Genomic DNA, 15,234 nt, shown 5'->3' on the forward strand with positions numbered 1-15,234 from the left:
TGACAGCCTAGAACGTGCTTGAGATTCTGTCTCCCTCTCTCTCTGTCCCTCCCTGCTCTTGCCGCCTCTCTATCTCAAAATAAATAAACATTAAAAATTTTTTAAAATGCAAGTTCTGAAAACAAGTTCTATAATGAAAATCAAACATGATAAGTGGATAGAGAGTGATGGGGTGGAGACGGAGGCTATTTTTTAAAGGACGGGCAGGGAGAGCTTCTCTAAGGTGATGGCATCTGAGCAGAGACCTGGATGATTGTAAAGAAGCCATGTGCAGTGTGTGCACCAGGAACAGTAAACAATAAATGGAAAGTCCTGGATGCACGAACAGGTTTGACTAATCAATAGCGAAGAAGGCAGGGAGGCAGCAGATGCCTAGTGAGAAACAGGGAGAGCAGAGATGAACTCAGTGAGGCAAGCAGGGCTCAGGCTCCATGTTTCATGACGAGAACCTGGATTCTATCCTAACACTAATGCAAACTCATTGGACCGGTTTTTTTTTATTTATCTTTTTTTATGTCTTTATTTTATTTTGAGAGACAGAGAGCGAGCAGAGGAGGGGCAAAGAGAGAGGGAGACACAGGATCTGAAGCAGGCTCCAGGCTCTCAGATGTTAGCACAGAGCCTAACACGGGGTTCGAACCCATGGACTGTGAGATCATGACCTGAGTCGAAGTCAGACGCTTAACCAACGGAGCCACCCAGACGCCCCTGGACAGTTTTGAGCTGGGGATGACACATTCTCCTATGCATTTTTAAAAGATCACTCTGACCCAGCAAAAAAAGAGAACTACAGGCCTATATCCTTGATGAATACGGATGCAAAAATCCTCAACAAGATACTTGCAAATCGAATTCAACAGCACATAAAAAGAATTATCCACCATGATCAAGTGGGATTCATTCCTGGGTTACAGAGCTGGTTCAATATTCGCAAATCAATCAACGTGATACATCACATTAGCAAAAGAAAAGATAAAAACCATATGATCCTGTTGATAGATGCAGAAAAAGCATTTAACAAGATACAGCATCCCTTTTTAATAAAGACCCTTGAGAACGTTGGGATAGAAGGAACTTACTTAAACATCATAAAAGCCATCTATGAGAAGCCCTCAGCTAACATCATCCTCAACGGGGAAAAACTGAGAGCTTTCCCCCTGAGATCAGGAACACGACAGGGATGTCCACTCTCACCACTGTTGTTTAACATAGTGCTGGAAGTCCTAGCATCAGCCATCAGACACCAAAAGGAAATCACAGACATCAGAATTGGCAAAGAAGAAGTCAAACTTTCACTTTTTGCTGACGACATGATACTCTACATGGAAAACCCAACAGACTCCACCAGAAGCCTACTAGAACTGGTCCATGAACTCAGCAAAGTTGCTGGGTACAAAAATCAACGTACAGAAATCGGTTGCATCTTTATACACCAATAATGAAGCACCAGAAAGAGAAATCAAGAAGCTGATCACATTCACAATCGCACAAAAAAACATAAAATACCTAGGAATAAACCTAACCAAAGATATAGGAGATCTGTATGATGAAAACTATAAAAAACTTATGAAGGAAATTGAAGAAGACACAAAGAAATGGAAAAACATTCCATGCTCGTGGGTCAGAAGAATAAATATTGTTAAAATATCATACTACCCAAAGCAATCTACACATTCAATGCAATCCCAATCAAAATTGCACCAGCATTCTTCTCAAAACTAGAACAAACTATCCAAAAATTTGTATGGAACCACAAAAGACCCCGAATAGCCAAAGTAATATGAAGACATCACCATCCCAGACTTTAGCCTCTACCACAAAGCTGTAATCATCAAGACATATGGTATTGGCACAGAAACAGACATATAAACCAATAGAATAGAATAGAGAACTCAGAATTGGACCCACAAATGTACAGCCAACTAATCTTTGACAAAGAAGGAAAGAGTATCCAATGGAAGAAAGACAGCCTCTTTAACAGATGGTGCTGGGAGAAATGGACAACAACATGCAGAAGAATGAAACTAGATCATTTTCTCACACCATATACCAAAATAAAATCAAAATGGATCAAGGACCTGAATGTGAGACAGGAAACCATCAAAACCCTAGAGAAGAAAGCAGGAAGAAACCTCTTTGACCTCCACCACAGCAATTTCTTACTTGACACATCCCCTAAGGCAAGGGAATCAAGAGCAAAAATGAACTACCTGGACCTCATCAAGATAAAAAGCTTCTGCACGGCAAAGGAAACAATCCATAAAATAGGCAACTGATAAGAATGGGAAAAGATAGTTGCAAATGACATATCAGATAAAGGGCTAGTATCCAAAATCTAAAAGGAACTCATGAAATTCCACACCTGAAAGACAAATAATCCAATGAAGAAATGGGCAGAAGACATGAACAGACACTTCTCCAAAAAGAACATCCAGACGGCCAAGAGACACATGAAATGATGCTCAGCAACCCTCATCAACAGGGAAATACAAATCAAAACCACACTGAGATACCACCTTGCGCCAATCAGAGTGGCTAAAATGAACAAATCAGGAGATGTTGGCGAGGATGTGGAGAAACGGGCACCCTCCTACACTGTTGGTGGGAATGTAAACTGGTGCAGCCCCTCTGGAAAACAGTGTGGAGGTTCCTCAAAAAATTAACAATAGAACTCCCCTATGATCCAGCAATAGCACTGCTAGGAATTTACCCAAGGGATACAGGAGTGCTGATGCATAGGAGCACATGTACCCCAATGTTCATAACAGCACTCTCAACAATAGCCAAAACATGGAAAGAACCTAATTGTCCATCAACGGACAAATGGATCAAGAAGATGTGGTATATTTCACAATGGAATACCACATGGCAATGAGAAAGAATGAAATCTGGCCATGTGTAGCAACATGGATGGAACTCAAGGGTGTTATGCTGAGCAAAATAAGTCAGGCAGAGAAGGACAGATACCATATGTTTGCACATATAGGTGGATTAGAAGGAAGCTAACGGAGGACCATGGGGGAGAAGTAGGGGGGAAAATAATTGGGGAGACAGAGGGAGGCAAACCATGAGAGACTCTTGAATGCTGAGAACAAACTGAGGGCTGATGGGGGTGGGGAAGAGGGGAAGGGGGGTGATGGGCATGGAGGAGGGCATTTGTTGGGATGAACACTGGGTGTTATATGTAAACCATCTTGACAATAAATTATTTTAAAAAAAGATCACTCTGAATTCTGAGTAATCTTTTTATAGTTATGGTTTTCACCATAACCTGGGGGTGGGGTGGGGGATGAGAGACTGACAGGCACCCGTGAAAGCAGAAAGACCAGTAAGAAAGCTACTATAGGAGTCCAAGCAAGAGGTTACTGGCTTGGATAAGATCACTTTGCGGTGAAGGTGAAGGTGGAGAGAAGTGGTTGGACTCCAAATATATGTTAGAAACAAAAGTGGAAGTTGGTGGGGAGGTGTGGAATCTTTTTTGCCTGAGCAACAGGTGAACAGGAATGCCAATAATCAAGACAGAGAAGCCTGAGTGAAAAATGGCTTTGGGGGTGAGAGAAGAGTTGAAAAATCAAAATCCTTTTGGACTTGCCAAATGGGTGTGCAACAGGATGCTTAAGAGATGAGTGGATATATGAGCGTATTGCTCAGGGGAAAGTGTGGGACTGGGATGCATATTTGGAAATCCTTAGCATACAGGCAATATTTCTAGCCATGAGACTAGTATGGGCACAGGGGGTAGAAAATGAAGAAAAAGGAAGAGAAATAGGCAGACAGGGCATCCGTAAAAGTGGATGGAGCCAGCAAAGAGGACTGAGAAGGAGGATCCAGAGAGGCAGGCAGACCCAAAAGCCCAGAGAAATGGTATTTCAAGAAGACAGGGATGTCAAATGCCAAGGAGGGGGGATAAAAATTAAATTTAAAAAAATTGGGCAGTGGATTTTGCAAGATGGAGACACTTTTAGTAAAGCAGTGCGGACAGGACAACTTCCTCCAGATTGGAACCCGTTAAAGGGAGGGATCAGAAGGACATGGAGCATATACAACAGACACTTCTTTCAAGGAGTTTTACGGTAATAGGGATGCTGAAAGAAAAAGCTGGGGTGGGGAGGATATGGGATCAAAGGAAGTGAGTTTCTTAGTTTCTTTGGTTTTCATTTAAAAATGGAGATCCTACAACATGCTCGTGCAGTGTTGGGACAACTTCTCTACTGGGGATGATGACTGAGCAGGAAGGGATAGGGCCCAATGCACCTGTTGAGGGAGGGGTCACCTGAGGAGTGGGGACCGTGGAGAAGACAGAACACACGGTAGCAATGGGAGACTTGGGAGAAGCAAGTCCTCCCTGATGACTTCTAATTGCTCGGTGAAGTAAGAAACAAGAAGCTAATACTCTGAATCTTAGCTCAAATCTCCAGATTTGAAGAGACAAGAAAATGAGAGGAAAGTGAATTTTCCAGGGGACCAGAATGGGACTGCCAATCATTTCTCCCTGGGAAGGACTGATTCTTGAGGCACTTGTGACAAAATGACAATTAATACACCGAGAAGCAGTACTAATGAGAGAAAATTCTTTTTAGGTATGAAATATTTGAACTATTTCAAATACCCAGCCTGCTGGATATGTAACCAGAGTTCATAGACACACCAGCCAGATTTTATTTGCATTAATGTTTTGTTTCAGCTGCCTTTTTAAGAAATAAAACGTTACAGTCACAGTTACAGTAGTCCCTCTCCTGTTCCATCCACACCCTTCTTCCTCTCGCTCTTCAAGTTCATTCTATAATGATAGGAAGCAATGGTGTTTCTCTTTATCTGGGCCCATCTATGGCTCTGTGGTGACTTTGTTCATCCAAATGCTGTAATTCAAGATTTACCTGTTATCTGGGTTGTCAGGGAGAGGACCACAGGAAGTTCAGAAGACAAAGCCTGTATGCGGACACTGTAGTTGGTGCCCGGATGCAGGTCCAAGCACATCTCGGGAGCCTGGCTGCTGGTGGTGATGTTGAAGATCAGTTCCTGGGCAAATTCCTTCTGATACCATCTCTGGCCCTGAATGTGGAACTGAAACACAGAAAAGTTCACTAGGTGAATGGCTGGCCTGGAAGGCTCCGAATGCCTGGATACACACCCTTTCTCATGAGCAATCTTGCTCTTAAAACTAAAGTTCCTTCGAAAAGTGATATATAACAGTAAGCAGATATTGGAGTCATAATACCATAAATACTGTTGTCACGATACATCAGTACAATAAAAAAAAGCTTTCAATCAAAATGTACAGAGGCTGAGGCCCCAGTACTAATCATTTTCTTGGTCTTGTTCTCACACACACACATGCACAGTGCAAAAGTCTGTTGGCAAAACTGCAGGAGCAAAGCCACAGAACATCTCTCTAGAAAGAAAATGAAGGGGCACTTGAGTGGCTCAGTCGGTTAGGCGTCTGACTTCGGCTCAGGTCATGATCTCACGGTTCGTGAGTTTGAGCCCCGCATCAGGCTCTGCGCTGACACCTCAGAGCCTGGAGCCTGCTTCGGATTCTGTCTCCCTCTCTCTCTGCTCCTCCCCTGCTCACTCTCTCTCTCTCTCAAAAATAAATAAACATTTTTTTAAAAAAAGTTAAAAAAGGCAGGAAGGCAGGCAGGAAGTAAGGAAATGAAGAATCTGCACTAAGGCTTCTCCAGAGCAGGACCTAAATTAGGGAACTCCTAGCTGGTCTGGTAAAAACTTCGGCAGGATTCTTTTCTGCCTGCCCCCTTCTGACATTGCCTCCATTTCCCTGGAACATCCCAGCACCAGGGCCAAGTCACATACCTTTCTGCCCACTTAAATTTTTCTAGTAGCAGCTCATCCCACGGCCTTTACCTTTCTTACTCACAACCACATCTAACTTCAAAAATTCCCCTTGACTCCCTCGACAACATGTTCATACCCTGATCAGAGACACATGCAAAAGCCATGGATTCCTTTCACAGATCCTGTGTGAACATCAGCTCTGCATGGGGCTAGGTGCACAAAGAAACTCTCATGGCTTACTCATCAATCCCCAAGGTCTCTCTCTTCAAATATGCACTACAAGTGCCCATTTTCTTGCTTGTTCTCACAAATGTCACTATCAACCTGCCATTGATAATAACAGCTGTATAAGTAGATTTTTATGTTTGCTGATATTTTTTAAGCCTCCCACAGAAGACAACATCTACACATAAAGTGACTTACTGAATACATCTCCTCTATATCAGCTGTCTTTGTACTTCTCCATCTCAAGCAGGTTTCATTAAATATTGAAAGGTTACCGATGATCTGTTTTACTGCAGGGGGGAAAGAATGAGAAATCAACTTACACTCTATACAAAAATACTACCATTATAGAGCATGTGGCTCTTGACCTCAGGGTTGTGAGTTTGACCCCCTCCCCCCGCCCCTGTGGGTGTAGAGATTACTTAAAAAATAAAATCTTTAAAAAAGAATGCTACTTTGTAATCGAATCATTTACACAGGATGATTTCAGCAGTATTTTAATTTAGAAATTAGTGGTCAGGGGCACCTAGGTGGTTCAGTCTGTTAAGTGTCCCAACTTTGGCTCAGGTCATGATCTCACAGTTCGTGAGTTCAAGCCCCACATTGGGCTCTGTGCTGACAGCTCAGAGTCTGGAGCCTGCTTCAGATTGTGTCTCCCTCTCTCTGCCCCTTCCCTGCTCATGCTCTGTCTCTCAAAAATAAATAAATATTAAAAAATATTTTTAAAAAAATCAGTAGTAGCAGTCCAAGAAACACCACTTTTATATTTATGTAAACTCAATCTTGATGAAAGAGTTAAAATCAAAAGATACCTAATCAGAGGCTCCCTCTCAAAAATTTCTTAAATCCAGTCACTGCAACTCTCCCGGTTTACTAACCTAAAATTGCAACTCTGACCTTGGACAACCTCATTTATACAAATAAGTATCAATTTCAAATTCTGAGCAGGGAGCAACACTTGAGCAGAGCATTGTGAAGTGCTCTTTGAGGAACTGAAAAAAAATTTGCTAAGAAGTTTCATAGCAGCACTGCCATGATTAATAAATCATAAAGACAACTCCCAAAGCACCTGAAAAAAGAAAAGTCTCATGGGAACCAAGCCTTTATTGTGCAAGCCCCTGGCTGGACAGGTTCCTATGAATGAAGCCACATTGGTAGATGTGACCCTTCTTTATGGACTGGGCAGCTTTGCCCAGAGAGAACCTGTTCCACAAGTCACAAGCTGTACTTCAAATGTTGTAAGACAGAGTAGGTAAAAAAGTATACATGTTTCAGAATAATGGAATTTCACTCTTGGGTACAGAAGGTTTTAAAGATAACTAGTAGTGGTCCAACGAACCTTACGTTTATGAAACTTTCAAAAACCGATAACCTCAATACTATTTAAGTTGCAGACCATGCAAAAAGGTGGAAAGCTTCCCAATTTACTCAAGATGACTGGATAATTCACAATTCCCAAACTGTGCAAGGATTGTGATAATCCACAATTCCCAAATTGTGCAAGCAATTACAAAACACACTATGCCAAACTCACTTATTATTATAAATGCAAAAACCTAAAATAAAATATTAGTAAATAGAAGGCAGCAGGACATTCGAAGTACACTATGATCAAGGAAGATTCATTCCAGGAATACAGAGGTGATCATTATTGGGAAAGTATTTATAGATTAAAAGGGAAAAGCCATACGGTTATTTCTATACACGTAATGGCTAACATATTTAATACATGTTCCTGACTAAAAATCTTTGATAGAAACTCCTTAATTTAAAAAAGTGTTTATTAGGGCGCCTGGGTGGCGCAGTTGGTTAAGCACCCTACTTCAGCTCAGGCCATGATCTCACAGTTAGTGGGTTCAAGCCCTGCGTCAGGCTCTGTGCTGACAGCCAGCTCAGAGCCTGGAGCCTGCTTCAGATTCTGTGTCTCCCTCTCTCTCTGGTCCTCCCCTGCTCATGCTGTCTCTCTCTCTCTCTCTCTCTCAGAAATAAATAAAACATTTAAAAAATTTTAAAAGAGTTTATTAGAAACCACCATCCATGCTGGTAAAACAATGAAGCAATTTCTAGTAAAGTTAAGAACAATACAAGGATGCATGTTCTCATAGCTATTATTTAGCATTAGCTAGGCAATTCTAGACGATGTGGAAAGAGGCAAGAACAAAATGAGCTATAAATACCAGGAAGAAAGGGAATAATGCAACTTCCAGTAAATCTAAGAGAATCAACTGAAAACAAATATGAAATCACTTGAAAAAAAAGAGAAAAACAAATACAAATCAAAGGAGTTTGGCAAAATGTACCCAAATACAAGAGCACAGAAAAACTAGTCATTTCCGTTAGATCTCTAAGAACAAGTATGGTAGGCTGAAAACGGGTCCCCCAAAATGTCCACATCCACCTGTGACCATGTTACGTTACGTGGAAGAGGAACTCTGCAATCTGATTAAGATAGGGAGATTATCCAGATGAGACCAAGGTAGTGACCATGGTCCTCATAAGAGAGAGACAAAAAATCAGGGTTAGAGAGAGATTCAAGGACAAAAGCAAAAACCAATGAGCTTCAAAGATGGAGTATGGGGCCCCAAGCTAAGGAATGTAAGTAAGATCTAGAAACTGGAAAGGACAAGGAAATGGCTTCTCTCCTCCAGCTTCCAGAATGAAGCAGTAATTTGTCAAACTAGCAATAGGAAACCAAGACAATAAATTACAACAAAAAGGCACAGTGCCCAGCCACTGGTTTCAGAGCTGCCTCTACACATCAGTCCCAGCTGCTGATGCATACTGTGCCCAGCCTCACGCCCCCAGCAACACCAGCACACAGCCCCCAGCCACCACAGCGCTTCAGGAAATCCAGTATAGCACTAGCAACCCAGCACATACTTTGCTTACACCACCACTTGCTCTCAAGTTCCCCAGCAGGCATGCCCACCTGCCTGCAGCCCACTAAGGAGAGCAAGCACAGCCCACCTAGACAGAGAATCAGTGCACACAACTGCATCGAATGACTCAGACACTATCACAGACTCCACACATAGCAGCACATATAGGATACTCTCCTGTAATGTCAGTTTCTGGTGAACAGGGGGCACTGCCCTGCAGGGCACTCCACGATCTCTTCTTCACTCCTTTCAAGATCAGAAGACATAGCTGACTTTCTTAACATACAGAAACAGCCCAGAGAGGCAGACAAAATGAAGAAATAGAGAAATTTATCCCAAATGAAAGAAGAGGAAAGGACAAGGCCATGGCCAGAGATCCAAATGAAACAGATGTAAGTAAAATGCCTGATAGAGAATTGAAGGCAATGATCCTAAGGATAATCACTGGACTTGAGAAAAGAGTGGAGGACATGAGTGAGACCCTGAGCACAAATATAAGGAATAACAGCAGAGATAAAAGGCTCAATAAATGAAAAAAGAAACACACTTGATGGAATGAACAGCAGAATGGAAGGAGCAGAAGAATGAATGCTAGTGACCTAGAAGACAGGATACTAGGAAGTAATCAAGCTGAACAAAAGAGAGAGAAAAAAAATTAAGCAAAACGAGAATAGACTTAAGGAACTCAGTGACTCCATCATATGTGATGATATTCATATTATAGGAGTCCCAGAAGAACAAGAGAGAGAAAAGGAGGGAGAGGATTTATATGAAGAAGTAGTAACTGAAAAATTTCCTAATCTGGGGAAAGAAACAGATATCCAGACTCAGAAGTCATAGAGAACTCAAATCAAAATCAACAAAAGCAGACCCACATCAGGACATATTGTAATTAAATGGCAAAATATAGTGGTAAAGAAAAAAATTTTAAAGCAACAAGAAAAAAGAAGATAGTTACTTACAAGGGAAAATTCATATGGCTTAGAGGGGATTTTTCAACAGAAACTTTGCAAGCCAGAAGGGAATGACATGATATATTCAAAGTGCTAAATGGGAAAAATCTGCCGCAAAGGATACTCTATCCAGCAAGGTTATCATTCAGAATAGAAGGAGAGATAAAGAGTTTCCCAAACAAAAACTAAAGTTCAACTAAACCAGCCCTGCAAGAAATATTAAAGGGAACTCTTTGAGTGGAAAGAAGATACCTAAAATGACAGTATAAAGGAAGGAAACACAAAAGTAATAAAAATGAATATTTCTATGAAAAATCAGACAAGAAACTCACAAAATAAAAGACTATAAGGGGTACCTGGATGGCTCAGTCAGTTAAGTGTCTGACTTTGGCTCAGGTCATGATCTCACAGCCAGTGAGTTCTAGCTCCGTGAGTTCTAGCCCCACATCGGGCTCTGTGCTGACAGCTCAAAGCCTGGAGCCAGCTTTAGGTTCTGTGTCTCCATCTCTCTCTGTTCCTCCCTTGCTCACATTCTATCTCCCTCTCTCTCAAAAATAAATAAATATTAAATATATACATATATTTATATCACATACATATATATAAAATATAATAACATATCTAAAACCAGCAAAAAACAAAACCAGCAAACCATAAGAGAAAGAGATAAATAAGAAAAAATATCAGAAACAACAACAAAGCAAGTAATGAAATGGCAAAAAATACACATCTATCAATAATTAATTGGGGCACCTGGGTGGCTCAGTTGGTTAAGTGTCCAACTTCGGCTCAGGTCATGATCTCACACTTCGTGGGTTTGAGCCCCATGTTGGGCTCTGTGCTGACAGCCAGCTCAGAGCCTGGAGCCTGTTTCAGATTCTGTATCTCCCTCTCTGTATGACCCTCCCCTGTTCACACACTCTCTCTCTCTCTCAGAAATAAATAAAAAAACATTTAAAAAATTTTTTAAATAATAATTACGTTGAATGTAAATGGACTAAACAAACAATCAAAAGACACAAGGTGACAAAATGAATAAAAAAAAAACAAGACCCATCTATATGCTGCCTACCAGAGACTCATTTCAGACCTAAAGACACCTGTAGATTGACAGTGAGGGGATGGAAAAACATCTATCATGCAAATGGATGTCAAAAGAAAGCTGAAGTAGCAATATTTAGATCGGACAACATAAACTTTAAAACAAAGACTGTAGGGGCGCCTGGGTGGCTCAGACGGTTAAGCATCCAACTCTGATCTTGGCTCAGGTCATGATTTCAGCTCAGGTCATGATCTCACAGTCTGTGGATTCAAGCCCCACATTGGACTCTGTGTTAGCAACACAGAGCCTGCTTGAGATTCTGTCTCTCCCTCTCTCTGCCCCTCCCCTGCTTGTGCACTTGCGTGTGTGCACTCTCTCTCTCTCAAAATAAATAAATAAACTTAAAAAAAAAAGACTGTAATAAGAGTCAAAGAAGGAAACTATATAATAATAAAGGGGACAATCCAACAAGAAGCTATAACAACTGTAAATATTATGCACCTAACATGAGGCACCCAAATACATAAAACCTTTACTAACAGACATACAGGAACTAACCAATAATAATACAGTAACAGTCAGGGGACTTTAACATCCCACTTATATCAATGGACAGATCATCTCAACACAAAATCAACAAGGAAATTGAGGCTTTGAATGACCCACTGGAACAGATGGATTTAACAGGTATATTCAGAACATTCCATCCTAAAACAGCAGAATATACATTCTCTGCAAGTACATGGAACATTCTGCAGAACAGATCACATATTAGGCCACGTAACCAGCCTCAATAAATTCAAAAAGACTGAAGTCATACCATGCATCTTTTCTGACCACAGTGCTATAAAAATAGAAGTCAACCACAAGAAAAAATCTAGAAAGAGCACAAAACACATGGAAGTTAAGTAACATACTGCTAAATAATGAATGGGTCAACCAATAAATCAAGAAGAAATTAAAAAAAAGTAGGGCACTTGGGTGGCTCAGTTAGTGAAGCGTCTGACTCTGGATTTTGGCTCAGGTCATGATCTCATGGTTCATGGGATTAAGCCCCATGTTGAGCTCTGCACTGACAGCATGGAACTTTCTTGGGAGTCTCTCTGCCCTTCCCTTGCTCTCTTTCTCTTTCAAAATAAATAAAACACTAAAAAAAAAAAGTACATGGAAACAAATGAAAATGAAAACACAACAGTCGAAAACCTGTGGGTGCAGCCACAGTGGTTCTAAGAAGGAAGTTTATAGTAATACATGCCTACTTCAAGAAGAAAAATCTCCCATTAACAATGGAAACTTACACCTAAAGAAGCTACAATGACAACAAACAAAACCTAAATCTAGCCAAAGGCAGTAAATAATAAAGATTAGAGCAGAAATAAATGATACTAAAAAAACAAGAGAACCAATTAATGAAACCAGGACCTGGTTCTCTGGAAAAAAAAAAAAAAAAAAAGAAAGTTTAAAACCTTTAGCCAGATTTATCAAGAGAAAAAAAGAGAAAAGACTCAAATAAAATCACAAATAAGAGAGGAGAAAATAACAACTAACACCATAGAAATGCAAACTCTTGTAAGACAATATTATGAAAAACTATATGCCAATAAATTATGCAACCTAGAAGAAATGGATAAGTTGCTAGAAACATATAAACCATCACAACTGAAAAAAGAATAAATAGAAAATTTGAACAGACCAATAACCAGCCAAGAAATTAAATCAGTAATCAAAAAACTCACAACAAACAAAAGTTCAGGAGCAGATGGCTTCACAGGTGAATTCCACCAAACATTTAAGGAAGAATTAATACCTATTCCTCTCAAACTATTTCAAAAAAAATAGAAAAGTAAGAAAAAGTTCCAAATTCATTCTAGGAGGCCAGCATTATCCTGATACAAAAACTGGATAAAGATACCGCTAAAAAAGAGAACTACCGGCCAATATCCCTGATGAACATAGATACATAACAATTCTCTTTAAAATACTAGCAAACTGAATCCAACAGTACATTTAAAAAATCATTCACCATGATCAAGCGGGATTTATTCCTAGGTCACAAGTGTGGTTCAATATTCACAAATCAATCAACACGAAACATCACATCAGTATGAGAAAGGATAGAACCATGTGATCTCAACAGATGCAGAAAAAGCATTTGACAAAGTACAACATCCATTCATGATAAAAAACACTCAGCAAAGTAGGTTTAGAGGGAGTATACATGAACATAATACAGGCCTTATGTGAAAAACCTACAGCTAACATCATCCTTAATGGGGAAACACTGAGAGCCTTCCCCTAAAGAACAAAGAAAGGACGTCCATTCTAAACTCTTATTCAACATAATACTTGAAGTCCTAGCCACAACAGACAACAAAAAGAAATAAAAGGCATCCAAATTGCTAGAGAAAAAGTAAAACTTTCATTATTTGCAAATGATATGAGATACACACACACACACACACACACACACCCTGAAAGACTCCACCAAAAAATTGCTAGAACTGATAAATGAATTCAGCAAAGTTGCAGAATACAGAATCAAGATACAGAAATCTGTTGCATTTCTATACATCAATAATGAAGCAGCAGAAAGAGAAATTAAGAAAACAATCCCATTTGCAATTGCACCAGGAATAATAAGACACCTAGGCATAAATCTAACAAAGAGGTAAAAGACCTGTACTCTGGAAACTGTGAAAGAAATGGAAGGTAACACAAAGAAATGGAAAGACACTCCCTGCTCACAGACTGGAAGAACAAGTATTGTTAAAATATCCATACTACCCAAAGCAATCTACAGATTTAGTGCAATCCCTAACAAAACATCAACAGCAGTTTTCACAGAACTAAAACAAACAATTCTAAAATTTGTATAGAACCACAAAAGACCTTGAATAGTCAGAGCAATCCTGAAAAGGAAAAGCAAAGCTGGGGGCATCACAATTCTGGACTTTAAGTTTCAATACAAAGCCGCAGTAATCAAAACACTTGAGACTGGCTCAGCATAACACCCTCAAGGTCCATCCATGTTGCTACACATGGCCAGATTTCATTGTTTCTCATTGCCATGTAGTATTCCATGGTATAGATAAACCACATCTTCTTGATCCATTCATCTGTTGATGGACACTTAGGCTCTTTCCATGTTTTAGCTATTGTGGAGAGTGCTGCTATGAACATTGGGGTACATGTGCTCCTATGCCTCAGCATTTCTGTATCCCTTGGGTAAATTCCTAGCAGTGCGAAATAAGTCAGGCAGAGAAGGACAAATACCATATGTTTGCACGTATAGGAGGATTAGGAGGAACTTGACGGAAGACCAAGGGGGAGACGAAGGGCGGAAATGGTGGGGGAAAGGGAGAGAGGCAAACCATGAGAGACTCTTGAATGCTGACAAAAACTGAGGACTGATGGATGTGGGGGGAGGGGGGAATGGGCATGAAGGAGGGCACTTTGGGGATGAGCACTGAGTGTTATGTAGAAACTAATTTGACAATAAACTATTTGTAAAAAAAAAAAAGAAAAAAAAAAAAACACTTGAGACTGGCACAAAAAAAGACACACAGATTGATGGAACAGAATAGAAAACCCAGAAATAAACCCACAATTGGATGGTCAATTAATCTTCAACAAAAAAAGGAGAGAATATCCAATGGGAAAAGGACTCTTTAATAAATGGTGCTGGGAAAACGGGACGGCAACATGAAAAAGAAAAGTGCGGGACTGTTTATACCACACACGAACATAAATTCAAAATGGATTAAAGAGGGGCACCTGGGTGGCTCAGCTGGTTAAGCATCCGACTTCAGCTCAGGCAATGATCTCATAGTTTGTGAGTTCAAGCCCCATATAATGATCTTTGCAGACAGCTCAGAGCCTGAAGCCTATTTTGGATTCTGTGTCTCTCCATCTCTCTGACCCTCCCCTACTTACGCTCTCTCTCTCTCTCTCAAATATAAACATTAAAAAAATTTTTTTAATGCATTAAAGACCTAAACATGAGAGCCGAAACCATAAAAATCCTAGAAGAGAACACAGGCAGTAACCTTGTTGACACAGACCATAGCAATTTTTTAAAAAAATATGTCTCCTGAGGCGAGAGAAACAAAAGCAATAAATAAACTATTGGGACCACATTAAACACACACACACACACACACACACACACACACTTCTTCACAGCAAAGGAAACAATCAACAAAACCAAAGGCAATATACAGAATGGGAGGGGATATTTGCAGATGACATATCTGATAAAAGGTTAGTATCCAAAATATATAAAGAACTTATAAAACTCAATACCCAAAAACCAAATAATCCAATTAAAAAATGAGTAGAAGAC

At 40.2% G+C, this 15,234-nt stretch overlaps 1 protein-coding gene across 4 annotated transcripts in view; it reads right to left on the reverse strand.

Moving 5' to 3' along the window:
• SUSD1 (sushi domain containing 1) overlaps nucleotides 1–15,234 on the reverse strand; it is a 243,638-nt gene that overhangs the window by 128,816 nt on the left and 99,588 nt on the right. For all 4 annotated transcript variants that reach the window (XR_005529943.1, XR_005529944.1, XR_005529946.1 and 1 more), the window contains exons 11-12: nucleotides 6,217–6,308; nucleotides 4,878–5,064 (exon numbers count right to left, since the gene is read on the reverse strand). Coding sequence is in view for 1 of the 4 variants with exons in the window: in XM_039240706.1 (XP_039096637.1) it covers nucleotides 4,878–5,064; nucleotides 6,217–6,308 (279 nt within the window). In the remaining 3 variants the exon portion in view is untranslated. The remainder of the gene's footprint in view (nucleotides 1–4,877; nucleotides 5,065–6,216; nucleotides 6,309–15,234) is intronic.

The sequence above is a fragment of the Hyaena hyaena genome, unplaced genomic scaffold (genome assembly GCF_003009895.1).
Source record: "Hyaena hyaena isolate Hyena2069 unplaced genomic scaffold, ASM300989v1 scaffold_6, whole genome shotgun sequence".
NCBI lineage: Eukaryota > Metazoa > Chordata > Mammalia > Carnivora > Hyaenidae > Hyaena > Hyaena hyaena.